Source organism: Odontomachus brunneus, unplaced genomic scaffold (genome assembly GCF_010583005.1).
Source record: "Odontomachus brunneus isolate Ranch 3 - 2012 unplaced genomic scaffold, Obru_v1 Obru_scaffold_293, whole genome shotgun sequence".
Taxonomy (NCBI): Eukaryota; Metazoa; Arthropoda; class Insecta; order Hymenoptera; family Formicidae; genus Odontomachus; species Odontomachus brunneus.
Window position 1 is genome coordinate 232,827 of NW_022639743.1, and position 27,869 is coordinate 260,695.

The 27,869-nt window shown below is 31.8% G+C and overlaps 3 protein-coding genes and 1 long non-coding RNA gene across 13 annotated transcripts; 2 read left to right on the forward strand and 2 right to left on the reverse strand.

Annotated features, from left to right (window-relative positions):
- Positions 1 to 418: 418 nt before the first annotated feature.
- LOC116853242 (40S ribosomal protein S18) lies at positions 419 to 2,873 on the forward strand. The gene is made up of 4 exons (XM_032834209.1): positions 419 to 571; positions 977 to 1,162; positions 1,257 to 1,358; positions 2,606 to 2,873. Exons 1-4 carry the CDS (start codon positions 569 to 571, stop codon positions 2,771 to 2,773), a joined length of 459 nt encoding a protein of 152 aa, XP_032690100.1. The 5' UTR covers positions 419 to 568; the 3' UTR covers positions 2,774 to 2,873.
- LOC116853239 (endophilin-B1) lies at positions 2,324 to 12,997 on the reverse strand. Of its 6 annotated transcripts, XM_032834199.1 has the most exons (10): positions 12,773 to 12,995; positions 12,102 to 12,243; positions 11,277 to 11,405; positions 11,047 to 11,209; positions 10,897 to 10,960; positions 10,770 to 10,805; positions 9,895 to 10,085; positions 5,924 to 6,059; positions 3,245 to 3,316; positions 2,324 to 3,153 (listed from the first exon to the last, which is right to left on the reverse strand). In XM_032834199.1, the coding sequence occupies exons 1-10, from the start codon at positions 12,833 to 12,835 to the stop codon at positions 3,103 to 3,105; spliced, it is 1,047 nt and encodes a 348-aa protein (XP_032690090.1). In that variant the 5' UTR covers positions 12,836 to 12,995; the 3' UTR covers positions 2,324 to 3,102. The 6 variants fall into 6 exon arrangements, 5 of the variants coding, with proteins under 5 accessions (XP_032690090.1, XP_032690091.1, XP_032690094.1 ...); XR_004379935.1 differs by having other exon boundaries at positions 2,790 to 3,316; positions 5,835 to 6,059; positions 12,773 to 12,993; XM_032834200.1 differs by lacking the exon at positions 10,770 to 10,805 and having other exon boundaries at positions 2,790 to 3,153; positions 12,773 to 12,993.
- On the forward strand, positions 9,032 to 9,985 carry LOC116853243. The gene is made up of 3 exons (XR_004379937.1): positions 9,032 to 9,495; positions 9,695 to 9,779; positions 9,846 to 9,985. It is a non-coding gene; the product is annotated as an uncharacterized LOC116853243 (long non-coding RNA).
- LOC116853241 (dolichyldiphosphatase 1-like) lies at positions 12,902 to 27,869 on the reverse strand. Of its 5 annotated transcripts, XR_004379936.1 has the most exons (6): positions 27,294 to 27,865; positions 26,457 to 26,557; positions 25,036 to 25,214; positions 24,741 to 24,962; positions 18,964 to 19,193; positions 15,008 to 18,886 (listed from the first exon to the last, which is right to left on the reverse strand). XR_004379936.1 is itself a non-coding variant. In XM_032834208.1 (5 exons), coding segments are annotated over exons 1-5 (615 nt in total). In that variant the 5' UTR covers positions 27,406 to 27,867; the 3' UTR covers positions 12,902 to 13,023. The 5 variants fall into 5 exon arrangements, 4 of the variants coding, with proteins under 4 accessions (XP_032690099.1, XP_032690095.1, XP_032690097.1 ...); XM_032834208.1 differs by lacking the exons at positions 15,008 to 18,886; positions 18,964 to 19,193 and adding an exon at positions 12,902 to 13,024 and having other exon boundaries at positions 27,294 to 27,867; XM_032834204.1 differs by having other exon boundaries at positions 15,008 to 19,193; positions 27,294 to 27,864.

The window sequence follows — 27,869 nt, forward strand, 5'->3', positions numbered from 1 at the left end:
ATTAGTTCTTCTCCCATCTCCATGATGCGTAACACAACATCTTAAGTCAGTGGTACACGGTGCTTGTTTTCGTGTTGATTGCTTGCTGGATGAAAATATTCTGTTCTGGGTCTATATTCTTGAAATTTTTGCATATATGTAATTTTCGTTGCGCAGCTATTTTATGGTATAATTAAACTGCGTAGTAAAACTTACGTATACGCAACTATTTCAAGAATAAGGGCCCTGATTGATGCATTTCTGAAGATGGATAAAAATGCATCAATCAAAACAGAGTATTTCCACCTAGCAAGCAATTCAGCACGAAAACAAGCACCGTGTGCCGCTGGACAAAAATTATATTAAATTGATCGATTCTGTTAAAAAAAGTATCGATTCCAAAAAAGAATCTAGTATTTCAAAAGATCGATTATTTGCGAATCGATTACGAAAAATATAATCGATTCTCATATAATCGATTCAGAATCGGGCATCTCCTGCGCTCATTGTGTATAAGACTTTACATCGCGTGTTGCAGACGAAGCTGTAAATACTCTTCTTTCTTTCGGCAAACGACAGTTATAGCAAGATGGTAAGTTTCATGTGCAATCTACCGAAATCCGTGTTTTTTTAGCGGAATCCTACACAATAATCATCGAATATTTCATTAAAATAATAATATTATTAGTGAAAAATTTGCTATAAAGAGTATTTTAACGTTTCTGTTTGGAGAAACTACAAAACAAATTTATGGTTAAATGTGTCCAGTTACATCTTTCAATATCTTCGATCATTGAACAATAACAGTTAATTTAGTTCACCCAATATATTTTTTTATTTGTTGTAATTCATGCTACATACCTTATGTGTTTGGTTCAGCATATTCATGATTAATTCAAGTTCGAATGATTCACGGAATGTTTTGAATTACGTAGAGGTTATGTTTGTTTAAAGTTTACATCGCATGAAAGATTAATGATACACTTGTATTTTTCAGTCTCTCGTTATTCCTGAAAAGTTTCAGCACATTCTTCGTGTCATGGGCACGAACATCGACGGTAATAGAAAAGTCATGTTCGCCATGACTGCAATTAAGGGTGTTGGTCGGCGTTACGCCAACATAGTCTTGAAGAAGGCTGATATCGACTTGGATAAGCGTGCTGGAGAATGCTCAGAGGAAGAGGTAGTTTCAATGATTTGTATATATTTTTTATGTATTTTTTTTATTTATTTTCACATTCGTATGATGTGTGTTTAATATATTAAAAATATTTCAGGTTGAAAAAATTGTAACCATAATGGCCAATCCAAGGCAATATAAAATACCTGATTGGTTTTTAAATAGACAGAAAGATATTGTGGATGGAAAATATTCACAGGTATGTATATAAGCTATTTATGATAAAAGAACAAGGAAAATTCTTAAGAATCACATATACTTCATCATTGAAAAATATAACACAATATATATTTAGTAAAACATATTTTTAACACTTGTAACAAGAATTATGACTATATTGGAATTCAAATTTGTGAAAATATTCTGCAACAATTATACTATATATACAGGATGTCTGATACAAGTCATATAAAATGTGTAAAGATAAAGCGTGTCAACCTTAGCACGAGAATTCCCTTTTGTAAACTATGCAAAATTTCAAGTTATTAATGAAAAAAGAATGGAAAACTGGAGTGTGCATATTGTAGAATGGGGTCTATAAGCGCAAGATCTTATATTGGGATAAACAATCATCAAACAGTGAACACTTCTTGAAATATTTTACATTTTATCCTGATACTTGTTAGTACAAAATATGTGTGAAATATTTCCTTTACTTTTTGATAACCTTATTTTAATAATTTTGTGTAAAATGACGGGTAAAAACGATTGTTGCAAAAACATATAGAAATTTTAAACAGAATTGTGTACATTTTACAGATTTATTAATACACCAGTGTGCAAAGATCAGTATCATCGATTGATTTCTCTCATCATTCTATGTACAAAAGTATCGACGTGAGTCAAAAAGTAGATAGTTTATGAGATATTTCATATCTTGTATGGAAATGTATCAGGGTAAAATGTAAAATATCTTGGAAAATATTTTCTTTTGATGATTTTATCTAATATTGTAATACACAGAATAAACAGAGGAATCAATTCACATTTAAAAAATTAAAATTGACTTAGGAGGGAGAAGGGATTTTTCGGAATTGTAAAATCAAATAAATATTACTATTCTTTTTCCCTCTTCAAAATCTTACAATATTTGTCTAAAAAGTTTTCTTCTAAAACTTATTGATTTTTAGATATTTCAGTGTGAAAATAAATGAATATTAGACACCTTGTATATATGTATATTTCTTTGACAATTAATAGTTTTCGTTTTGTGTCTTGCGAGTTATAAATCGCACAATTCACGACTGATCGTGCAAATCTCCATTGCACGTTCAGCTGGTAGCTTGTGCAATAGCAATTGCACCGCTGTACAATTAAAGTTGCTTTGTGTAATATATTTTATTGCTCTAAGCGAAACGTACGCGTGCAACAAAAATTATTTACAAAGGATAAAAATTACGAAACATCGCGGAATATATCTCTAACGCGCGTGTGACTTATTTGTAGCTCACGAGTGCCAATTTGGACTCGAAATTACGTGAAGATTTGGAAAGGATGAAGAAGATTCGTGCTCACAGGGGCCTACGTCACTACTGGGGTCTCCGAGTACGTGGTCAACACACGAAGACCACTGGTCGTCGCGGACGCACGGTTGGTGTGTCGAAGAAAAAATAATTTAACAAATTTATAATTAATTTTATATATTAAATATCAGTATATATTGTTTCTCTAGATACATTATACTGATTAATCAATAAAATCTAAAAAACTTTAAGTTCCGTTGTATTTCTTCGAATATAAGTTGATATTAAAAGAGAAAAAGCTGAGATCACGAGATTTACAGTATGACAACATTAAGAAAGAAGAAAATCGAGAATACTCATTGCGATATGTTAAGTGTGCATAAGAGAGTAATTTATTTCAGTTGAAATATATGATGATCTTTTGGTCCTGAAGTGATGAAGTAAGCATTTCTCAAGTCTAACTATAAGATCATCTTTGTTTCAACTGACTTGAGAATGTGACATAAGCAGTGGTGCTAAGTTTGCAATGTGCTAAAAATGCAATTGACAATAGATAATAATAAATTTTCTTCTAAACGTTTCAACGACGTATAATAAGCGTCTCCAAAAATACTTTGGGCACCTTTCCTCGTTGATTGCCTCTGATTCCCATAAAGTAATCTTCATCATCGGAAATTTCGTAAATACCGATTACCTAAAAAAGATATCGCGTAAAGTACATTCAGTTGACGGTACGTATTGCAGTACATACGTCGTACATTCTATAATCACAGTACATTGTATTAATTATATATACAAGCAGGGTTGGGTAAGTTAATATATTACTTAGCTAAGTTAAAATTAAAGATAATGCCTTATAAAATTAATTTGATTAAGTTAAAAGTTACGTAAGCAAAAACTGAATTAAAAGTTAAGTTAAAATCGAATTAAGGTATTAAAAGTTAATTATGTAAAGTAACATATATTTCTTGTATAAACAACTTTTTAAGGCTCCTGGTCCCTCACATTGTCTTTTTTTTTTTAATAACGTCAGAAGCGAAAAAATGCATGCTAAAAATTCTTGCAAAAAATACGTTAAAATGAAAATGTATATCCATGAAGTAACAATCGATTAAAAAAATTTGTAAGACATTCCGTGCACTCCCCTTTTGCTCTAACAATCAATTTGTCGTGAATTATTATAACGTGACATACAATTCATCTTCTTAACCTGTTTCTTCGTTTATTTCTATTCAGGTTAATTTACAATAAATTATTGATTGTTAGAGCAAAAGAGGAGTGCACGGAATATCTTACAAATTTATTTAATCGATTGCAAGTGTTACTTTATGTATATATATTTTTATTTCAACGTATTTCGCAAGAATTTTTAACATGCAATTTATCGATTCTGACGTTATTAAAAAGAAGTAGACAATGCAAGGAGCCAGGAGTTTTAATCATGGGTTATATTTATGTGAAATAAGTATTTATAAAAAAAATATCCGACTGTTTTAACGAAACTAAACAATATTCGACTGTTTCAACAAAACATGCTAAAGATTCCATACAAAAAATAAACACTAGTACTAAGAGACGAAAAAATTCTGCTGGCGTTATTTTTTGTTTTTCTTATCCTACATTGTAAGCAGCGCACAATGATCTTAATATTGATAAAGTATTTAAATTTATATAAAAAAAATTAATAAGTTAAAATTAGTGCATTAAAGAACAACTCTAAATTAAAAACTCACTCGCGCTTAAAATTAAATTCAATTAAAAATTTAACTTTTTAATATACTCTCTAACGTAACTTTTAACTTAATAACTAGTTATCATCCAACCCTGCATACAAGGCACATATAATAAAAATACATGATGCCGATAAATATACACATCGAGTAAAATGTACAGATGAAAAATACACAAAGAATACAGTGGTTGCGATGACACGGTGTGAATAAATCAAATGCTATTTAACAAAGTAAAACGGTAGATGTTTATTGTTGATAATACATGCACAACTCGAATAAATATACACATATAATAATTTGTTTCGCGCACAAGTACGTTTGTGTAATTCAATCTTTCGTATAAAATCTATAGAGGAGAAGAATCGTATTGTTGTGTTATTTTACAAATCAATAGATGTAGAAGGAAGTATGTAATACCATGATAGGCAACACATTAACGACTACAACGTATAAGAAGGCTGATGCACATAAATCCTTTCGATATACAAGTTAATAATTAACGTCTATCATGCACACAATAGTACGGTATAGAGGTGAATATAACTGCTAATTTCGCGGAAATAAATCGATCTCTTCTCGGCCATATTAATCTTTTCTCGAGTGGATTTCACCAAACACATCTTTCGGACATCTTTTGCGCGTTTTGTAACTCCCGAGAAAGAAATCATTCCTTTGAAAGATCGTAATATTCATTAATCCTCAATGGCTCACTGAACATCTTACTAATATTGCTGTATCTTGTTAATATTGCTGTCATCGTTATTACTATTTTTGTTTCTATTACCCCAAGCGTGTTCCTTTAAAAAATATTTCTTTCTAATTGTAAAAGCGATTAGTCCTTGTTATCTCTTTGTAATATAACTAATGCATTGCACGAATATCACAATTTTCATATTTTTCGGTATGTCCCATCGTGATCAATAATCTAGATATGTAACAATAATATGTAACTAGATATGTAACTAGATATATAACAATACAAGTAGACGAATGCAATTTTTTCCTCGAAGTGAATAAATCTTTATCTAGAATATATAGTATCTCTCGATTTAACAATGTATTAGCTGCTTGCGGATAAATGCACCAGTACAATATTGTTAGTATCAACAGAGAGAAAGAGAGAAAAAGAGAGAGAGAGCTCTTCGAAGACTCGCAAATACAAGAACGTCTCGATTCAAAATAAGTTCTTATATCTAATATGTCAAGAACTTCAACATCCTTCGACCAAATATTTTGATTCTCTTTTGACGGATGGACGAGAAAAATTCGGACACTGAATTTCTATGGAAAAGACGAGAACGCAGTCCCGAACGCAGATTTAAACTTAAAACGAACCTTACGCAACGGTTTGACAAAATACAAGACGAAATACAAAGGGAAACTTTTGAAGTATACATACGGAGAAAGTTCGAATAAAAAAAATAATAATAAAAAAAGATCTACAAACTAAACACGTTCCAGTGGGATCTTGCGACTTACTTTCGTTTGCGATTTTCATGCCTTTCGTTTCGCATCGCATCGTAAACATGCTGCCGTGCGCTTCGCACCTAAATTACAAATTTCGTTACCTCGTCCTGCACGACGCTTAACTCGCTAGGATCCCTCGCGTCGTAATTGCATAACACTCTTGCTCGGTCCTGATCGTTCTCTGCTAGTGCATTGGTGGAGGCTGGTGGGGTGGTGTAATAAGGACCTCCAGGTAGGCTGGGTAGGATAAATGATAAGTTTGGATGAATAATAATCTTGAAGTAAATGAATTCATATACGGGGCAAAAAAGATAAGTAATAGTGATAGTAGTAATGGTGGTGGTGGTGATGGTAAGTGGTAGTGGTAACTACTGATACATAATCGCAAATTAGATAATGTAAATGGAAACCGTACATTATCAACGAGTAATATCACTTCGCATTTAATCGAGCCTCCGTCTCGTTTTGATGTAAAACTTAGACGTTTAACCTTATACAATCTATACGTAAAATCAGACAACGCGAACTTCAACCAAAATACGTGATATATATATTTTTTTATAAGACATACGTTTATACACACAGAAAAATACTGCATTAAATTTTACTTGACTCAAATATTTCATAAGTTTATAACTATAAATCTATCATAAGTTTATCATAAGCATCAAATTTATTCAAAGTACATTCTGAGTTCTAGTAACTTTTTAACATTTCAATCAAGAATATTGAATTCTAAGACAAAACTTTGGTTTGATAATTATTACATACCTAGTAAACGCCAATTATATCAATGTTACAATTCCTCACTCAACAATGTGAATATAATACGTATGTTATGTAACAGTTACATAGTTGAGTAGGAAATTGTAACATTGACGTAATATTACAATTACTAAAAAAAAAAACTATTAACGTTTGCTGGGTAAAATCAAGCCAACTTCTTTTTTTTTTATGAAGTTTTATAGCGCTCTTGTATAAAAAGAAATAAATATATTTGAAGATAATTATTAAGAAAATCCTTATTAAAGAGAAGCATTACTTAAAATAATGCAAATAAACTAAGTTATCACTTATAATCTCTTCGCTGTCAGACGAAAAAGAATCTTTTGTATCAGAAATATATTTAAAAAAAAAAGTTTTCAAAACTGCATGAAGATTTTGGTACACAGACGTCGTTGAATCTGATATTATCTGAATCTTATATTTTTAAAACTCAAAGTGACGAATCCAATTTGAAAATTTACTTGAAAAGAATCCGATTGGTATAATAATTTGTTTGATATTCAAAACTATTAACAAAAGTAATAAAAAAGTATAAAACTAAAAAAGAAAGTTCAGAAAGAAAAATATTTAAAAGAACTAAAAATAAATAAAATTTTTTGAAAATATGTAAAATACAAAAAAAATTGAAAATATGTAAAATACAAAAAAATTAAAAATACAAAAAATACAAAAAAAAATACATAAAGACGAATTTTCAAATTATAGTATTAGATTCAGATTCAGTGACCTCAAAAACCCTTTGATACTCAAGCACAATCCAATCATGATGACATAAATATTTTTTTCGAAAATACGTATATGTGCGTCATGAAACAAAAGTGGCACGACTTTTTTTCGTGCATATATGTATCATTAACAGTGAAAGAGTTACTCTTAAAATCCATTCTTAACATGTGATGAAAACGAAAAAAAAATTTACATGTAAAATCTTAAGCTATCAGTAATATTTACATGTAAAATCTTAAGCTGTCAGTATAATATTTACTTAATCCAAAAGTTCCATAGCTTGTACATACCTAAAGAGTGTGGATGTTCCAAACAGAAAAATATTTTGAAGGACATTGTTGTACTTTCGCACCTGAATTCAGGAGCTTAAGAATGTCCGAAAAAGTTTACAGAAATATTTCTACACATGCGTAATTAGATTTTCCGTTGAATATGATAAAACAAAACAACACACATTTACGTAAGTTCTATATGTATATATACAAGAAATACGAGAAGATAACGTGATTGTATTTAGTAACGATCGTTTTTGTGTTATCGACATTGTTCGAGTTCGTCATCATTCAGCATCCCTTTAACATTAGAATGATATTTTTCTGTGTGTACGTGTTATATAGAGATAGTTTGTATCGATCTATAAATACGTTATATTTACAGCTAAATACGTCAAACACGTTTACATTTCACGATCGAGCATATTGTCACTCTCGAGAAGATGAACACACCAGCAAATTTTTTTTGTTTAATCGTATTTGACAACGAGCAAGACAGTAACAGTTTAATTCGGGCTAGTATGCATGCAATTTAAAGAGAATCAGCTTTCGCGTGTCTCGCAATAGAAATATCGTTTTGTAAGAAAAAAAAAAGGAAAAATTAGTTTGTTTCAGCAAGAGAGTGTGTGCTTTCGGCTCTATTGAGACTGTGTGCATGCATTACTTTTTACGTATTAATTTACTTCCAATACACCTGTTGCACGACAAATTGGGAACTTAATTCTTCCTCCACCGTATAATACAACCATATTAAAAACAACACAATTAATATAAAAACAAGAAAAGCGTGATACGTATCTATACATACTACATCTCTGTTCAGTTGCATGGCGCTAGGGGACGCCGGGAATTAGTTTCTGCTATGATCATTAGCCGCCGAATTACGGCGATCCGAGGCAATTATTCTCGAAGGACGATACGCGAGCGACAAAGTGGCGAAGAAGAAACAAGAGATAAAATTTTGAACCGCGCACCGATCGCCGTAAATCGTTCACAAGAAAGAGTTTCATCGAGAGAAATTCCTTATATTCGCTCTATTTGCATAAGTATGTACAAGTTACGCTATATATTCCATATTAAACACGACCGTTAGGTAACAAGTTTGCAACAACTAAGTGCGATTAAGTTGAACTAAACTCTATTTAACGCGTATCGTAGAGTAAATCAATTGATCCTCGCTACTCGAAGAAAGAAGAAGGAACGGCGTTTCGTTCATTTTGAGTGATGATGGACGCTGGTAAGCCCGTCACAATTGAATTGCTAACTAAGATTTGGAGAGAATCATCGATGTAGATTCCGCCGTCACCAAACGGGACGAGGCCGTCTAATCGAGCTAGACTTTACTGATATCAGTGTCGAATGTGGCAGTAACGTAAGTAGTGGAACCGGCGGCGGTTATTGGTGAGCTTTGAGGGTAGACGGATGAGTTTGCGGGGAGCGTGGGCGAGGGTGTCAGCTCGATCACTTCTTCGCTGTTGACTCTCAGCAAAGGGCTCGGTTGACGCGTTCTGCAATCCCAACCGTGCAAGCGAGAAATAGAGAGAGTGTAGCAAGGGAGAAAGAGAGGGAGAGAGAGTCCGCGAATCGAATCGCGGACGCAGTCGATAGCGAGGGAACGATTGGGTATAGCAAAAACGAATTTACATTTCTATTGCTACTGTAATCATTACAAAGCGTGAATGTGTATGTGTGTGTGTAGGATAAACTGATCACGGAAGCGATTAGGTCGTGTTGGCATCAGATCTGGTGTGATTTCTCAGCTGATTGCTGCTCCGGTTTCATCACACAGCCGGTTGTTCCTTGAACTTAGGTTTAACTTAACTGACCATCGGCTACGCAGTTAAACAGAGTTTAGGGTTTACCGACATCAATGAAACCGGCCGTAACAGGTAATGTTCGTCAAACCAAACGTTCCGTTTTCGACGAGAGAAGGAGAAAGAGAGAGAAAAATATTTAGGTCACCTAAAGGCGTTATCGCGACGCATAATCGATCGCCTTTCTTTCGTCCAAATCTATGCCCGCGGATGCTCTAGGGAAAAGCGGAACGCGCAGATCGATATCTAAATAACACAGTCATTACCATTCAAGGTTTGTCAAACATTACTCACTCGGATCACCATAAAGTGGGATAGCTGTACAAGAAATGTCGCAATAACACACACTGCGAGGACACGTGAGTGCGGAATAGATAGATAGATAGATATATAGATAGATAAATAAATAGATGATACTTTGCTAGAAAAAAAAGAGAGAAAACAGAAAACAAATCCAACAAGACATGAACTTACCCGGCAAGCTCGCGCTGCAAATCCTGCATGACTGCGTGACACTGAGCGTAGTGGCGGGCTTGCGCTTCCACGAACTCGTGCAGACATCGCAAATGTCCGGCTTGTGAACTCGAGACACCCTCCAACAGTAACTTCACAATCTCTGCTTGCCGATCGAATTCCGACTGAGCTACCCTCAACTCCCTCTCTGCCTGAGTAAGCAATACATACATTTTATTTCTTGTTTCCTTCGATATTCGTCTTTCTAGAGTAACATTCGGAACTCCGAAACGCATATATAACCGCGAAACCGTTACTGTTTCTGGTATTGATTTTCTGGAAACGAAAATATCGCTAACTAAAAACTGTAGCAAAGAAACTCTATTATTAGATATCGTCGGATGCAGTATGAATGTTCCATAACTTCGCGCGTTTAATGACTGTTATTATTATATTATTGCATCATATATGTTAGATGATACAGAGGATGATACCTCGCTGTGGTATACATGCATATATAAGGTTTGTTCTTTGTAGCTGCACTGTTGAAACAAGTAGAGTGAAAAAAGTATACTTATCTTACTCTTATTGCTTAACTTAACTTATTGCACCAGTTCCACAGTGCAACTACAAAAAACAGACTAATATATTACCTAAAACAAAATAAAAATATTTGTCCAATGTTGCAGCTGCAGTAAGATATTGAGACTACTTGAAATAGAAAGAGAAATGTTGACGAATATCTGTAAAATTTAGTATTAATTTGGAAATGAGAAAACTGTCGATATCCTTATGAAATGTACGGAGTTTCCTGAATTTTTGATATGAAAAATATATAGCCCCCAGGAGAAACCAAGTCTGAGAAGCGACCAAAACTGTCGATTGCATTAATATACCTGATCAAGCAACACTTCGGGTGGTACGCCAGACTCCTATCGATTGCAGCAGTATGGAGGACAAAACACATCGTAAACATAGAGAACACATTTTCTCAAGCAAAATCAACGATAACACGGTACTTACACTTTGTTGACCCAGCAAGCTTCTCGCTTTTCTCACTTTGTTTTTACATGCATCCAAGTCCAGTCTGTGAAAATTGTTTGATATCAGTAACAGCATTTCTCGAATTGCTCAGTAATATTTTTAGCAAATGAGATGATACAATTTCGTTACCTCTTAGTTTCCAATATCGCCATCTCCTTGCTAACAGTCTTCATCTCTCCATCCAAGAACTTTCTCAAAGGCTGTATGTAACAATTGGCAGCAATCCCTATAAAATCTCTCTCAACTTGTCCCAGCTTCTGCTGACATTGGCCAACTTTTATTAATGCGCTACCTAAAGTAATGAGAGAGACTCTTTATTTAAAGTTCTTATTTGTCATATCATAGTTCTCTGTACTAACCATAAGCTACCCCTGGTCCAAACTCATTCCCAGCTTGTATCATATCAATGCCTACATATTCCAAATTGCTCAACCTGTTAGGTTTCTTTTTATCGATCTTTTCATAGAAGAAATCTTCAATTCTATTGCCTATAACATACAATTAATAATGATTATATATACAGAGTCCCTAAAATCACTATTTGGTAAAATAAAGTGAATTTTAAAGTGATGGTATAAAATTACACACATATTTATATACAAATTAAAATGGTATAAAATTACACACATATTTATATACAAAATAGCCTTCAGTCTTGAACTATATAGTTTTCTAATTTAACAGCATTAGGTTTGTTTCATCTAAAGCTTCATTAAGTTTTGAATGTTTACAGAAAAAAAAATTGAAAATGTATATATAACATCTTGGAAATTGTATTAGGAAGTCAGTTTCAAAAATAAAATGCTCATAAATTGTTTTGCAATGCAGCCAACCAGTTTGAGATTTGTAGTGACAGTGATGATGCATATATAAGATAAAAATAAAATGCTCATAAATTGTTTTGCAATGCAGCCAACCAGTTTGAGATTTGTAGTGACAGTGATGATGCATATGTAATACCAAAAAATACAAAGAAGAAATATAAATAAATATAAGAATGTGATATTAAGAATATAAATATCAACGTAATATGCTATGAAATCAAATAATGATACGTTTCCTTTTCCCTACGATATATACAAATATGTATATAATCTTGAAGTAAACCATTACTTTGAAGTTTACTTCACCAAATAGATAGTGACTTTAGGGACACTGTACATATATATTCAATGAATCCATACCAGGATTTGGGGTGAGCACAGCTTCCATGTTCCGCAGTATTTTCTCTGTCCATGTTTTGGTGACATTTCCCCTCTCCACTAGATGTTCTAAGTGTGCATCCAACTCTGTTTTTTCCGAAGTGCCCAGCGTTTCTTCCGTTAACTAGAAACGTACAACAACGTTAGGATCGGTCATTGATTTGTCGTATTATCCGACAAGTATGATCAATTCGCTCGGCAGTTTGTGAATAAGCGCACGCAGCGCACAATATCTATGAGAAAACTCGCGCGAGCGAGGTCCCTCACGTTAGGCATGACTCATTTTTACGTGATTGTACAACACAAGGAACGACAAGTCGGTGACGTTACTCACCGAAATGAGATTAAAAGTTTAGGTTAAGCGCAATTACGTTGCTGCGAATGAACCTGGGAGTTTAGTGAGTCCGACAAATAATATAATCGAGCACAAGGGAGAGAAAAAGAGACAGGAGTGCTGTGAGAAATCGCGCGAAGCCCGTTCGACGACGGGCGTAACGGTCACTTCGATTCGGGGTGTCGATTGTCAACGGTGACAGGCAATCGGGATCCAGGATCCCAGATGTGTGCGTGCGAGTGTACGTTCATCCGCATTGCTGACCGCGGCGAATATTCACGGCCGACTGAAAAAGATCGAGCAATCGCGGAATTCCTACCTGCACGACTCTGCTGAGGGCGGCTCCCGCGTCCTTCACCAATTTTTTCATGTTGAAATCCATCCTCGCGCGTCTAAATTCTATACGATCGTGAATCCCTCGTCGCCAGCAGACACCGCCGCACTCACCCTTTTTCTGTCGTCGCGCTTTGTACACACTTTTACTTTGTGCGCTTTATTTTCTATCGATCACTAATATCGCGTGTCTCCGCGGAGTGGCGACATGTTGTCGCATGCGCATAGCGTGTCTGCTCTTTAAAAAAAATTTTCCTTCGTCGATATGAATTTCTATGTTCTCTTCGTATCATTAGGGAGGATTGTATAAATTTTTACTTACAATTTTAATAAAAGGCAGATAACACAATAATAATATCAAGAAATAACTTCCGAGTAAGTTAATTTCATAAATTTTGTTTTCGCTCCCCTAATAGTACAGATGCCCTGGAGACGTCCAGAGTTCGTCCTGAGAATTTCCTGCGGATGTTTCTACGTCCTCAGGACATCTCTGGGACGCCCCCAGGAGATCTTGTGCTGTATGGGTCTTTTTAATAAAAAAATTCTTCGCTGCGTCGACATAAGTTTCTACGTTATTTTTCGTATCATTCTATAAATTTTTACTAATAACTAATAACTTTTACTAATAACTAACTAATAACTATAACTTTTATTAATAACTTTAATAAAAAAAGAGCGAAATAACAGTAATAGTAATATCAAAAGAGAATTTCCGAGTAAGTTGTTTTTATAAAATGTAGATATTATCTAAGGATGGGATATTTAAAACTCCTCGAAACTGAAAGGTTTCAAGTTTTGAGCACTCAAAATTTCGTGTTGATTTTGTGATTTGAAACTTTCGAAATCTCTAAAACAGACATGCTACTTTCAAAACATAACAGTACGCTACATGTAGAAAGGGATAAGCACACTAGAGAAGAGTTCGGATGTTAACGTTTTTAAACAAAAACCGTGACTAATTTTTTTAAGTAGTTTAGTAATAATAATGAATAAATACTCTAAAAAATTCAAAATTTTATCTAATTTTAGTTTTTTCATAATTATTTTCAAAATAATTATTTAAAAATAATTATAAAATTATTTTTAAAAATATAATTATAAAATTATTTAAAAATAATTATTTTCATCTAATTCTCATAATAATCCAAACATAATATAATTATGTTTAATATTCTACTTAATTATATTTAATAAATATTTAAAAATTTATTTTCAGAAAAATTTTGTTAAATTTCTGGTTCCTCTCTCTCTCTCTTTCTCTCTCTCTGAAAGATATAAAACTTGATTTCCTAAAAAAAAATTTGTTGAGTTTTTAGTTTCTAACCAAAAATACTCCTATTGATAATTGTGCATTAAAATGTTGATAAAACTATTTTTCATTAATAAAAATAATCATATTTATCTTGTATATGTGTGTATGTTTTAAGTGTTGAAAGATGATTTTTTGTGAAAAGTGTAATTATAGTGTCCGCTTTAATTATTCTCTCTTTTTTAAATTAGTATTTCAGATTTGGATAACTACATATTTCGAAAGTTTTCGGAGTTTCGTGAATCTGATAAAATTTCAGATTTGAGTTTCGAGGATTTAAACATCAGGTTTCGACCTACATACCTAATATTACTGATACTTGTTTCACGAAGCAGAATATAAAGTGCGATTGACTGCAATGCTTTATTAAATTTTATTAACAAAATGTTATCAGAGATGTGTGTTTTCCTTTCTTCCTTCCCCTGTACCCCAGAAAACAGATTATTATGTAACATTGCTATTGATGTCGGCCACTTAATATCTATTGGACTAACGTTTAACGTCGTCATCATTATCATACAATGGTTTAATCGCGACCCGCCATAGTATTGGCTCGCATCTCTATTCGAAAAGGCGATTCTCGAGAACGTCACAGCGAAAAAAAGAATCGCACTTGTAAGAAAATACTAAAGAAACGAAAGGAAACAGGAAATACATTCAGGCAGTATAGTTTCACACGGGCGATAACTAATCAACAATAAGCAAGCAACAAGGGGAAATTCGACCGTCAGTGTTCCGTATAAAAATCATGATCCAATATCAGTATGAATATTCGCTTATGATTGCATTCAACTTCTTATTTTTAAGACCTATATAAATTTGCATAACCGCATAATACATATGTGCAAAGAAATCGACCTATCGTGTGTCCAATAAAAAATAGTCTTGAAAAATTTAGATCTGTTTTTTTTAACTGAATTGTCTGAACTAGTGCAATAAGTTACAGTGAAACACAAAATATATCTGTCTGACTCTAACTTATCAGAGGATTAACTGGTGTGCATCAGTTCAGTTTTTTATCTAAAAAAAACAGACCTATAAATAACATCCTTTTATACATATGCACGTTTCATAATCGATACATATAGAAAGATGCATACTGCATTCAAGTAAATGTCACTTGTTTCAAGTATATATTTCATAGATTTACATATCCATAATCTATAATAAAAATCTATAATAAAATAAGCTCATCAGAAACATCAAATTCATTTAAAACACATTCTGAAATGATAAATTCTCATAAATATAAACTTATGGTAAATCTGTGAATGTGTATATTTGATGATATTCTTGAAACAAAAGTAACGTTTACTCAAATGCAGTATGTGTTTTTCCGGACTCAATACAGGATTAGATAACGAGTTAATCAATTATTCATTTAAAAAGTTGATCAATTTTAATTTAAAACTAGTTATTTTAAAATTAACTTTTTCAAATTAATAAAATTAAAATATAAAATAAATAAAATTTAATTCATCAATATTAAAATTATCGTAGGTTGATTACAATACAAAATACGAAAAATAAAAAATAATCTTAGCAGAATTATTTCTTCTGAGCCAGCGTTAAATAGCGTTCTTTTTTTACGTGATTCTGAAAATTTTTTTATAAAAGACTACCTTTTCATTATTTCACGTAAATTTAATTTACGATTAAAAGGATATAATTATATAAAAGCAATTATACAAAAACAAATTAACTTTGATAAGTTAACTTAATTTCAATTTAACATTTAATTTAGTTTTTACTTATATAACTTTAATCTAAGTTAATTTTATAAACCAATAATTTTTAATTTAATTGAAAAAAAATTAACTTACCCAATCTTGATGATCGATTAATTTTTTTTGTGCATATGTACTACATGATTATGCAAGTTTATTTGTAAGACTGTTCTGTAACTGTTAACAACAATATCGTTATCGTTACATTGTCGTTGCGCAGTTTTTCTACTATATATATATATATATATATATATATATATATATATATATATATTATACTTGCGCAATGATAACGACATTATTGTTAAAGGTTACAAAAGAAATCTGGATGAACCATTAATCTTTCTCATAAGACTCATTTAAAAATTCGTACAAATATAATGGGTGAAATCTCGCTAAACATATCGTGAAAAAAGATCTATTGCAAAACTAAACTAGATATGTATTGTCGAAAGGCATTATTTTTCTCCTTGCAGCTGCTCATTGTTGACTAATCGTTATTCGCCTCTGCTGTTGTGTTATATAACAATTTTCAGTCTCGATTTAAACTAAACATCCGACTGCAAACGCACATTTTCGATCTTAACTTAATTAAGTATCTGAACACGAAGGATCCGCTGCTGACGCGCGCGGTGCCTCTTAGGAGTCAATGTGGAACGTATCGTTGAATGCTTGCAATATTCGATGACGATTTGTAAAAGAGATTGTAATTCGTGGAAAATACAATCGTGCTTATTAAATTTGGAACATTATAAACAAGCATTCGATTGTGTCTATACATAGACCGGCATGATGGTCTTAAAATCAATGAAAATATCAAGGTTATCACATGTACAATCAAAGAAAATTTAAATAAGGGAATAAAAGCCACCAATATACACAAGTCTAATAAAGTCTCAGAGAGAGAGAAAGAGATAGAGAGAGTTGTAAATACTTAATTATTATACTTTAATTAGAGTTTAATAAAAATTTAATAAAAGTTTAATAAAGGCCTAATAAAGATTTAATAAAGGCCTTTTATTTTAAGTTTAATACAAATTTAATAAAAGTCTAATAAAAGATAATAAAGGTTCAATAATGTTGTAAATTTAGTGTTGTTTTAATAGAGGGATATCAGATAAGTATAAATAGTGTTCTTGCTATTTGAAAAATAGTTTCCAGAACAAAAAAAAATTAGAAAATTAATGAAAAATAAAAACTTTTTTTCAAAATAAGTAAATTATCATTAAATAAAGAAAAACGTTCAACAGTTTGTTGCAATGCTTGCCAGTTTTCAGCATTTTTGTGCAGATTTGACCAAATATTAAGACTTCTGGATACTCGCATAAGCTGTCTTTATTTGATGACGTCAGAAGCGAGAAACTACATGCTCATGATTTTTACGTTACACATTGAAATAAAAAAAAATATATATATATCTAAAACAACACTTGTAATCGATTTAGCAAATTTGTGAAATACTTTAAACACTTTTTTTTATTGTTAAAATCAGTAAATAGCTGTAAAATTAACGTGTAACTTAGGTTTTAACTAGACTTTTTTATCATTTCTATTACGTTAATTTTATAGCTATTTATTGATTGTAATAGCAAAAAGTACTCAAAATATTTGACAAATTTGCTGAATCGATTCTAAGTGACGTTGTATGGATTTATCTTTTTATTTTAATGTATAACGTAAGAATCGCGAACATACGATTTCTTGTTTCTGACGTCATCAAACAAGGACAGTTGACGCGAGTACTTAAGAGCCTTAAGGTGTATAAAAATTTATTATTTATCAATTATTATTTATTTTTGTATCACCATATCTTAATATTTGATAAAATCTGCGCAAAAGTGCTGGCTGCTGAAAATTTTATTCTAATCTGAAAACTACTCTATTGTATATAAATAGCGAGATCAATCAAAACATTTTTATTTTTAGAGATATTTTATGCCGTATTCTCTTAATGTTAATCAAACGTAGAACATTGAAAAGTATTCTTCAAGTGTCGATCAAATTATTATTTACTACTAGCATTCGTACGTTCTTAATAAAAAATTAATTCTTTACGATAGAAACATTTCGTTGACTCTTAAAAAATATTGTTTAATGCTGGATTTGACTTCCGGAGTTTCTTTTTAGAGCCTATTTTTATGGATGTTTCTAATATATACTTCAGTTCTCTGCATCATGCAAAAGAGCGATCTGATGTTGTACTGTTCAATGTTTAACGTTTCATTAAATTATAATTAAATATTTGCAATTGTTATCTCCTGTTAAATTAATGAAATCTCGTAAAATCTCGTTATCTACTGTTAAATTAATGAAATCTCATAAAATCTCGTTATCTACTGTTAAATTAATGAAATCTCGTAAAATCTCGTAAAATTAATGAAATATTCATTTGCGTTGGCTCTTATTGACTCTTATTGATTCTTTCTTAAGATTTAAATTTAAAATCACTGAAATTTTTTAATCGCACACTTATGTTCACATATTCATGCACCATAATTATTGATATTATTTAAGGAAGCAGCAACAATATTTCAAATATTATCTAGACATTTTACTATTACTTTATATAACGTAAAACATAAAATTATATATAAAAAGAAGTAATGTACGAGATATTGTCGCTATTTTGTTAAATAATCAACATTTATTATGCACAAATATGTAGACAATAAAAAAATTCAAATGATCCTAGGCTTGTGGCCCAAATGTTCAGGCTATCATGTTGGTCTATGTACACGATTTTTTTAATGTAGCATAATATGCATAGGGATACCGTTTCCCCTCTCCTACGATAACGTCCTCTCAACTATCGTCAAGTGAGTTGATTCTCTCTTGTGTAAAATCTGCTACCACTGTTTTCGTGTTTTGACTGTCTCAAACATCTTTATGATAAAAATGCTTAATATTACCGTGTATCATAACATTAATGCTAACAATAGTGAGATAATATTATTGATGAAAGACAACGACGATGCTGGATATCGATGATGACGATTACGATCATTTCATAATCGTCTCTACGTTTGTACTGGCATTCTTCTTATTTTTCGAATTCGTCTTTGCTCTGTTAAAACGAGAGATGTAACGTTAAGTCGAATACTTTCCATCCACGTTTCAACATATTCACGCTAATTCTCATACTTTGCCAAACTACATTGCTTTATCGTCAGATCGTTCGTTATCAAGGCATTTTTTATTTCAATTCATTATTAGCACATTGGCCAATCAGCATTAGATGTCAATGCGATCTGCCAATCGCCGAAAGCTTCCGAGCACGTGCTCGAGCTTCAGTGCGAATACTCGTGTACTCGAACCACAAGACATTAGGAATCAGTGTTGTGTCGCGCAACAACAGGTACTCTGATATTCGCCTGAAAAGAAAGAAAATTAAATTTCACAGATAGATAATAGAGAATTAGATATATAACTAAATAATTAGATACAGATGGATAGATAATTTCCATCCTAAAGATGGAAAGATCATTGTTATCATTACAATTGTTTCAAACATTAAATATTTTACTGCTTCTGTGTAATTCAACCAAAGTAAAAACAATCACGGCTTCTGGGTACTCGCATCGGCTGTTTTTATTTGATGACGTCAGAAGCGAGAAATCGCATGCCCATAATTTTTGTGTACGTTGAAATAAAAAAATATATCCATAAAATAATACTTGTAGTCGATTTAGCAAATTTATAAAATACTCTATACACTCTTCTTTTACTGTTAACCCCTTCAGACCTGATTTTTTTTTATAAAAAAAAAAGAAATGTCAAGAAATGTCATGTATTTCGAAAATAATCCGATAAATGGAAGTTATATATCTTAGTAATAAAATATACATACAAAATATACAAAACAAAAGTGTATACATGGTTGCTGTCACAGATTCAATATTTTAATTCAGATATTGACGTAGTAAATTCGTGTACATTATAATGTGTGTGGGGTTTGAAGGAGTTAAAATCAATAAATAATTGTAAAATTAGTGACAGATTTTAATTAAACTTTTCTCATCATTTCTGTTAATTTTATGACTGTTTATTGAATGTGACAAAAAAAAGTGTTCGACATTTTGCAAATTTGCTAAATTGACTTCAAATGTCTTCATATTTTTTTTCATTTTAATGTATAACACAAGAATCGTGAGCATGCGATTTCTCACTTTTAACATCATCAAAGGGAGCCTATGTAAGTCCTCAGAAACTTTAAGGCTCCTAGTTACTCGTCGCAGTTCTATGGAATCGTGATGTTAGAAGCAAAGAAATAATACAAAATTCTTGCGTTATATTTTCAAATAAAAAAACATTTCAATAAAAGCACACTTCAGATCGCTTGAGTATATTTTTAGAATTTCTGAAAACTATTCTTTTCTTGATAATCAATAAATACTTGTAAAGTGAACGTGACAAAATCATAATAAAAGGCAGGTTAAAGAGAAAGGTCACGTTAATTTTACGGTTATTTATCGATTGTCAAAGAAAAAGTTTTTGCCTTTACAAATATGCTCAAGTGATCAAAAATGTTCTTTCATACAAATAACTTTTTATTTGGAGATTGCAAGAATTTTGAACATGCATTTTCTTATTTCTGACGTCATCAATTTAGAGTTTTGCAATGAGACTAGCAGTGCAGTTCTATAACTCGTTAACTGTCGTTAATATTACGCAGATATATACTGCAATTCTATACAAAATCGTAAAACCCCTAACTTGTTTTCGTAAGACTCGTAAGAACGAGTAGATCTACAATTCTATGCGGACCGTATGTCATATGATAACTCGTAAATATCTACGTTTTTTTTTTTGTTTTTTTCGTAAGCTACGACTTTACGATTTTATGGTTTACTACTAATGATATTATTGTTAACAGTTAACGAGTTACAAAATCACAGCCCAGTTGGTCAATTCTGTAACTTTTAACAATATCATTATTATTGAACGTTGTCGCATAACTATTGTTATATTTATATTTATTATATGTTATATTTACGCGACGACGGCACATAACGCTTGCTTAAAGCCTCAAACATACAGAAAAACTCAAGCAATAAGAAAATTAATCAATCACAATCGGTTATTCTTCAACCATAAAAAAAATCGTCAACTGTGGTTCATCAATTCGCTAGCTACTTAAGTTTTACTGCTTATGTTTTTTCTATATGTTCTCGACCTTATAACTAGAGATAGGTCGAAATCTGATTTTTAAGTCCTCGAAATTGAAATCCGAAATTTTGTCAGGTCTCGAAACTCTCGAAACTTAAAACTATCCGAGCCTGAAATGCTAATAAAAAAAGAAAGAGTAAATGTGCATAAAACGGATTCCTGTATAATTACACAACTTAAAAAATCAATCTTTCAACACTTAAAATAAATAAACATGATTATCTTTATTAACGAGAAACAATTTTTCCAACATTTTAATGCACAATTATCAAAAAGAATATTTTTAGTCAAGAACTACAAACTCAACAAAATTTTTTTCAGAAAATCAATTTTTTAAATCTTTAATACAGAAACTAAACTAAGTAAATTCAACCAAATTTTTCTGAAAATCAAGTTTTAAATATTTATTAGACATAATTAATTAGAGTATTAATTATATAGATATAATTATATAATAATATTAGAGTATTAATTAAACCTAATCAGATAAAATATTTATTAAACATAATTTGATAGAATATTAAACATAATTATATGATTATTATTAGATGAAAATAATTATTCTTTAATATGTGGGGAAAAAACTAAAACTAGATAAAATTTTAAATTTTTTAGAATTTTTATCTATTATCACTATTGAACTACTTAAAAAATTTAATCAAAGTTTTTGTTTCAAAATACCCGATAATATCCGAACTCTTTCCAGATCTAGTCTGCTATCCGGGCCTATTCTAGTGCGCTATCCTCTCCATATGCTGTAGCGTGCTGTTACTGGCGCCCCGGAACTGGCATCTCAAGTTACATTCAGCGGAATAAGCAGCTCAGTCAGCGCTTAGTGATTATCGTTTGTGATTGGAGCATTCTTTTAGATTCTTCATAGACCCAAAAACAGGAGCGATAATCATTAAGTACTCTCTGAGCTATTCTTCCCGCTGAATGTAATCTTTGTCACAGGTTTCGAGAGTTTTGAATCATAAAAATAGCGCGAAATTTCGAGTTCTCGAAACTTGAAACATTTCAGAGTTTCGAGGGGTTTCGAAGTTTCGAGTATCCCATTTCTGGTTATAATACAAATGTTAAGAAATTATAGCTCTGAAAGCTTAGAATGCGTTTGGAGAACACGCTAACATGCTGCAAACACAAACGCTCTGCGAATTCTGTTGGTAAAACTAATAAGACAATAGTGAATGCAAGCTCTACAGCGCACAGCATTAGTACAGCGTTATAATATTTATTAGCAACTTATAACAAACAGAAGACATTATTGAAAATTATTATCATTATTATTATTGAAAATTATAGAAAAATATACAAAATGAAAAAATGTATTCAGTATAAAAAAGTATGAGCATGTATTCCCAGGTAGAATGGAAAATAACGATGAAGTTAAAATAACGAAAAAATGATTAAAACTCACTTTTCTTAATCATAAGAAAATTCATCATTCAATAATTTTCTCATCATTTGGACATTGTTATAATTTTCTGTTCTGCTCTTTACAAAGTCATAGTTAAGTCAAAGTCAAATTATGGCAAACCCAACAAACTAATTTGTTAACAAAACTAACAATGTATTTTAAAAAATCAAGAAAAAGAGAGAAGGGCCTATAAATGTCAATATACAGATGTATTAATGTAATCAAACTAACTGAAACTATTAATGTTAGCGTAAGTCTTTTCGATATATAAAGAAATATTTTATATTTTCAAAAAATATAAAACCGCTATATAATTACTATTATTAATAGCGTTCAAAGAACTCACTAACATTGCCAATGCACTATTTAAGAAATAGCGTTCGTAGCACAAAGTTATGATCTCTCTTAATGACATAATGATAATATTTGTAGCATTACTAGCTCTCTGAACAGTCTTCATACTAAATAGCGCTAATAACATACTCCCCAAATGCAACTTTAGTGACAGTCATTCGCTAATAATTATGCACAATAATCCCAGATAGCCAAACCTGCGCGAACAGATTTCGAGCAGAGCTTGCTATCAACTTTTGATGGCAAATAGATAATAAATTTGATGTAGGATTTGTTATATCAAATCTTGCTGCCAAATTGCCGCCAGATATGCGGCAGAACTTGTTGTCGGGTAATTGCTGCAGATTTGCAGCAAAAACCGCGCAGAGCTTGTAACGATTTGACGGCAAATTGGCGGCAGAAACCGCGCAAATCTTGCTGCGCTGCAAGCTTTGCGCGGTTTTTGCTGCAAATTTGGCACCAATTGTCCAACAGCAAGATCTGTTGTCAAAACCGTAGCCAAATGTAGACACAGATGACTATAGTTTTGCTGTAGGTTTTTGATCAAATTTGCTGCCAATCTGCGCGCAGTCTGCGCTCAATTTGCTTACTGGGATGTTACTTAATATCGAGAAAATAGAATTCTTTAATTGTACAAAATATATGCCGGATATTTTTCGGGATGTTCTAAATGCGAAGCAATTAACTACAAAAGTGAACCAATCATATATTCTGAATGCATAATTTTTTAAATGACAATATCCTCTGCCTTTTTGTTTCCTCAAATCTTAACTGAAAACTATTGCTATAGAATAATAGTTTGCGAAGAATATTGCCTCAGTTAAGGGGATGCTGGAGTCGATGACGAACTCGAACAATATCGATAATGTAGAAACGATATAATGTAATCGTCACTAACATAATTACGCTATCCTTTTCATATTTCTTGTATATACAGAACTTACATGAATTGTGTTGCTTTGTTTTACCATATTCAACGGAAAACCTAACTATATATGTGTAGAAATCTTTTTGCAAACTTTTTCGATATTTTTAATCTTCCAAATGCAAATGCAAAGGTACAGCAATGTTCTTCAAAATTTTTCTGTTTGAAGCATCCACACTTTCAGTATATATAAGCTGCGGAATTTTTGAATTAGATAAATATTACGCTGACAGCTTAAGATTTTACATTAAAAACTTTTTGTTCGTTTTCGTCACATATCGAACAATGCTCCTATTTATTTTTGCACGTACTTTCATTGTGTAAAAGCATTTGTAATTCTGCGTAACCAATACGACGTAAACTTTACAGAAAAATGTCAGTGTTCTGTCGGTAAAGTTTTCAGCGTCAGCATCCCCTTAAGGCTCTGCTATCTCGCCGCAGAAAATCTGAATTGACGGTGGCGCCTAGTAGTGTCGAAAACACGAAATGCCGTGTCAGCGTAGCTGATTGGCTAACACTAGGCCTGGCTAGGCCTCGCTTGACACCTCGGAAAAATAGTTGCGTTTTATCATGTTATCAGTTTTTCCATGAACTGTGTATATTATCGTAATCCTCACAGCCGTAAAATGTGCAGCAAACTCTGTGATACTGGTGATACATTGTGAAAATCGAGAAATTAAATATGTTCATACATGCCGATATTTCAGCTGTCAAATCACTGTGACAGCCGAAAAATGTATCATTATTTCAGGAATTATTTTACGATGCTACGTGATATATCAGCCAAATATCTGAGTTTGCTGTTTCAGGATTCAGGATTAGGAAAATATTTGATTTTTCAGGGAAAAGTAAAAAATAAAGTAATAAAACGCAACTATTTTTCGGTATGTCATTTCTCGCTTCTGACGTCATCAAACCAATATCGCTGCCCTAGAAATAGCAGAGCCTTAAGAATCGAACCTGGGCTTTCCAAACTCACTGAGAGTTGAGTGTTGTACCAATTTATTATTCGTGAGAGTGTTGTACTAATCATTATTATTATTATTTGTTACTCACCATGAAACTATTATGGGGAAAAACGGCGTCAGAACTGTATGCATGAATGCAAACCATACTATTCCAATCGCAATGCCAATTAATGCACCCCAAACTACTTGAGTATTGGAGTGGTACAGTAAATACACTCTGCTGTAAGTTACTAACACAGCTGTGATAATGCATCCTACTACTACTATTGTCCGCCAAAATCTCTCTGCTATCGTACAGTTGTAATTTAACCTAAAATATGATATTTCCTGAGCTATTAATACAATAAAAATACAAAAAATAACAAGACATGATTTGTGTTTACCTAATGTATACAAAAAGTGACACGTATGCAGCAAAAAACCACATAAATTGTGCGTGTGTAGATGGCATACCATATTCAGTGTACAGGCTATCTCTCTTAATCGGCCTTGCTTGGCAGATTGTGTGTTTCAATATCAAATTTAAACAATCATTGAAAAGAACTCCGCTAAAAAATACAATCTGCAACAAAAAAAGATAATTATACATTTGTAAATATATTCGTATTTTTTTCATATAAATATATGCCCAATTTGACCTTGTTTCTAAGTTATAATGTTGTTTTATAAAAGTTTTTATTCATTTATTCTCATAGACAATTTGTGACCACCTTGAATCTTAACAGAAGCATATAAATATCTTATCATTGGTCTTTTTGATATTTTCATATATCTATATGATAATCGAATCTACTCAAAAGCTTTCTTCAATTCAATAATAAAATATTTTAATCCCTTTTTATACAATAAATACAAAACTTCTTACATAGGAAAAAGTCTAACAGATATAGATATTTTTATTAACAGATTAAACAATTCATAAAAAATTATGAAGGTGTTTAAAAAAGTTAAAACCAAGTAGTTAAAACCATAAGTAAAATATTCAATATTATTTATAAACAAATGGAATTAGGGAAACTTGCTATAACTCAAAAACAAGACTAAATTGGGCATATGTTATATAGAATCTGGCATTTAAATTGAGATATTTTAGAAATATAAAAAATCAAACAAAATTTTTAAAAATGTTCCAGACAAAAATTGTAGAGTTTCAAGGGGGACATATAATAGTGCTATTGACTTGAGTTTGTAGTGAATGCTCTAAAAGTTTTTCAAGATCAGTTTAAACTTTTTAAGTGGAATCATGTGGTTTCTTTAACATAAAACAATCTCTAGACTTATACTGCATATAAAAATACTGAGATGAATGAAATCATCAAAAAGTGAATACTTTCCAAGATATTTTAATTAAAATTAAAGACTTTGATGCATCTACTAAAGTCAAAAGGCAATAGCATTATTATATACTTCTCTTGAAACTCTGTAACTTTTGTTTCGAATATCTCTTTTTATTTTGTCCTACTTTTTATATATTTAGGAATCTCAATTTAAATGCCACACTCTTATATAGTTGGTTGCAAAACAGTTTAGACATAATGAAGTTGGGAAATTATCAAACTGTTAAAATTAAAAGTCCTTACCAATAAGCTTATGCAGTAATAATACAATAAATAATAATAATGTAATAATAGCAGAAGCCTATTAGTAAATTTTTACTGTTTATTAACATCCTGAATTTATTGTGTCATTGTATTTTACAACTAAATACTTTTTTATTGTTTTTATATGATATATCCATATAATAGGTCCTTCTATACTATATATTTATGCTATATATTATATAAAGTATTACTTATCTACTTACAGTATGTAAATCTCTTCTAAATAATATTAATGCAAGAAAGCCAGCTATAATAGCAAAGGGTACTAGACTTATTACAGCCAAGAACTTTCCAAAGAGATCCCCTGAAAATTTATGTATATTATTAGATATATAAAGCAAACAAATCTTATCTCTATATCTTTTAACTACTTCAGATATATAAAAGATTTTTTTTAAATATTAAATAAAATATATCAATGTAGTTCACAAATGTATTAAGTGACTATTCTTAGAAATAGACATAACATGATCTACATTTTTTGTTACAAAATTATAAACATTCAAAGCTTCCTTAAAAGTCTTATTGTTGATACTCAACACATCTGTGATTTAGTGCATTGATAACTATACAATAAGACAGACTATATTTTCTCTGTTCTTAAACACATTTATAAACTAATGCATCAATATGAAATTTTATTGTAATATAACACACTGTAGAACTGAATGAATGAGTAAAATGAAACATATGTTTGCACAAAAAATTTTTTGCTCACAATAATCTAAAATGAAACATTGCTAAATCATTTATCAAACTTTATTATATTGATATCAATTTGTACAAGTATGTTTTACTCATGATTACGTTTTATTATTGTAACAACTGGCTGTAGATCACGACAGCCTGGTTGACCATATGAGGAGCAGCAGGTGTGTGCATGTAAATCAACAAAACAATAAACAGCATACTAATGTTGTTCGCCAATCGACGAACAATAAGCCTTTGAGAGCTCGACTTCGCACTTGTCGGCAATATCTTCGAACCGACCACATTTTCGGATCACTTGCTATTACGGAAGAGACGCGAAATACACTGACCTTGCGGATATTCCACCAATGTCAGAGATAACGGAACCCATTCGAGCTTATCGGCAGCATGTGCGAAATGCGACTTGATCATGTCCAGCGACTCGTTCAACGACGATGCCATGTTACCGTAATCCTTGAAGTGGCATGTCGCGAATGGACAACGAGGTGTATGTGTGTACTGCAACCACGGCTACACCAACTCGATTGCAATTACCACTTACTGCTGACGGCACCGACCGGGTTTCTTCTTCCTCCTCCTCCTTCTTTTTCTATTGTTATATTTATCCCTTCTCCAGAATATAGGATATTGCTTTCGCGTCTCCTTCTTGTTCCTTTCTTCTATTTCAATTTCCGTGAAAATTTACAAGAAACCATCACAGCCGAAATTACAATAAGTCGAATCGTTGACCTAAACTATCCTATATCCATCACATGCACGAACCGCGCTTTCTCCACGCCGCAATCATGTTAACCGCTAATCGCGACAAGGACTGCGTTCCAAAACTCTACTCGATGGGCAGAGTAATTTAATTGTCCAATCATGATAAAGAAATCCTAGTTATCTTTGCTCTTATTGGTTAATTA

Coding starts and splice junctions, on each gene's coding strand:
- LOC116853242 (XM_032834209.1), top strand. Junction 1,163..1,256: donor GAGAATGCTCAGAGGAAGAG/GTAGTTTCAATG, acceptor AAAATATTTCAG/GTTGAAAAAATTGTAACCAT. Junction 1,359..2,605: donor TGGATGGAAAATATTCACAG/GTATGTATATAA, acceptor ACTTATTTGTAG/CTCACGAGTGCCAATTTGGA.
- LOC116853239 (XM_032834199.1), bottom strand. CDS start 12,835: ATGGATTTCAACATGAAAAAATTGGTGAAGGACGCGGGAGCCGCCCTC. Junction 11,210..11,276: donor TGGACCAGGGGTAGCTTATG/GTTAGTACAGAG, acceptor TCATTACTTTAG/GTAGCGCATTAATAAAAGTT. Junction 10,961..11,046: donor GCGATATTGGAAACTAAGAG/GTAACGAAATTG, acceptor CAATTTTCACAG/ACTGGACTTGGATGCATGTA.
- LOC116853241 (XM_032834204.1), bottom strand. CDS start 27,405: ATGGCATCGTCGTTGAACGAGTCGCTGGACATGATCAAGTCGCATTTC. Junction 26,558..27,293: donor ATTGGTGGAATATCCGCAAG/GTCAGTGTATTT, acceptor ATAAATTTTCAG/GGGATCTCTTTGGAAAGTTC. Junction 19,194..24,740: donor TTCCCCATAATAGTTTCATG/GTGAGTAACAAA, acceptor CTTTCTTTTCAG/GCGAATATCAGAGTACCTGT.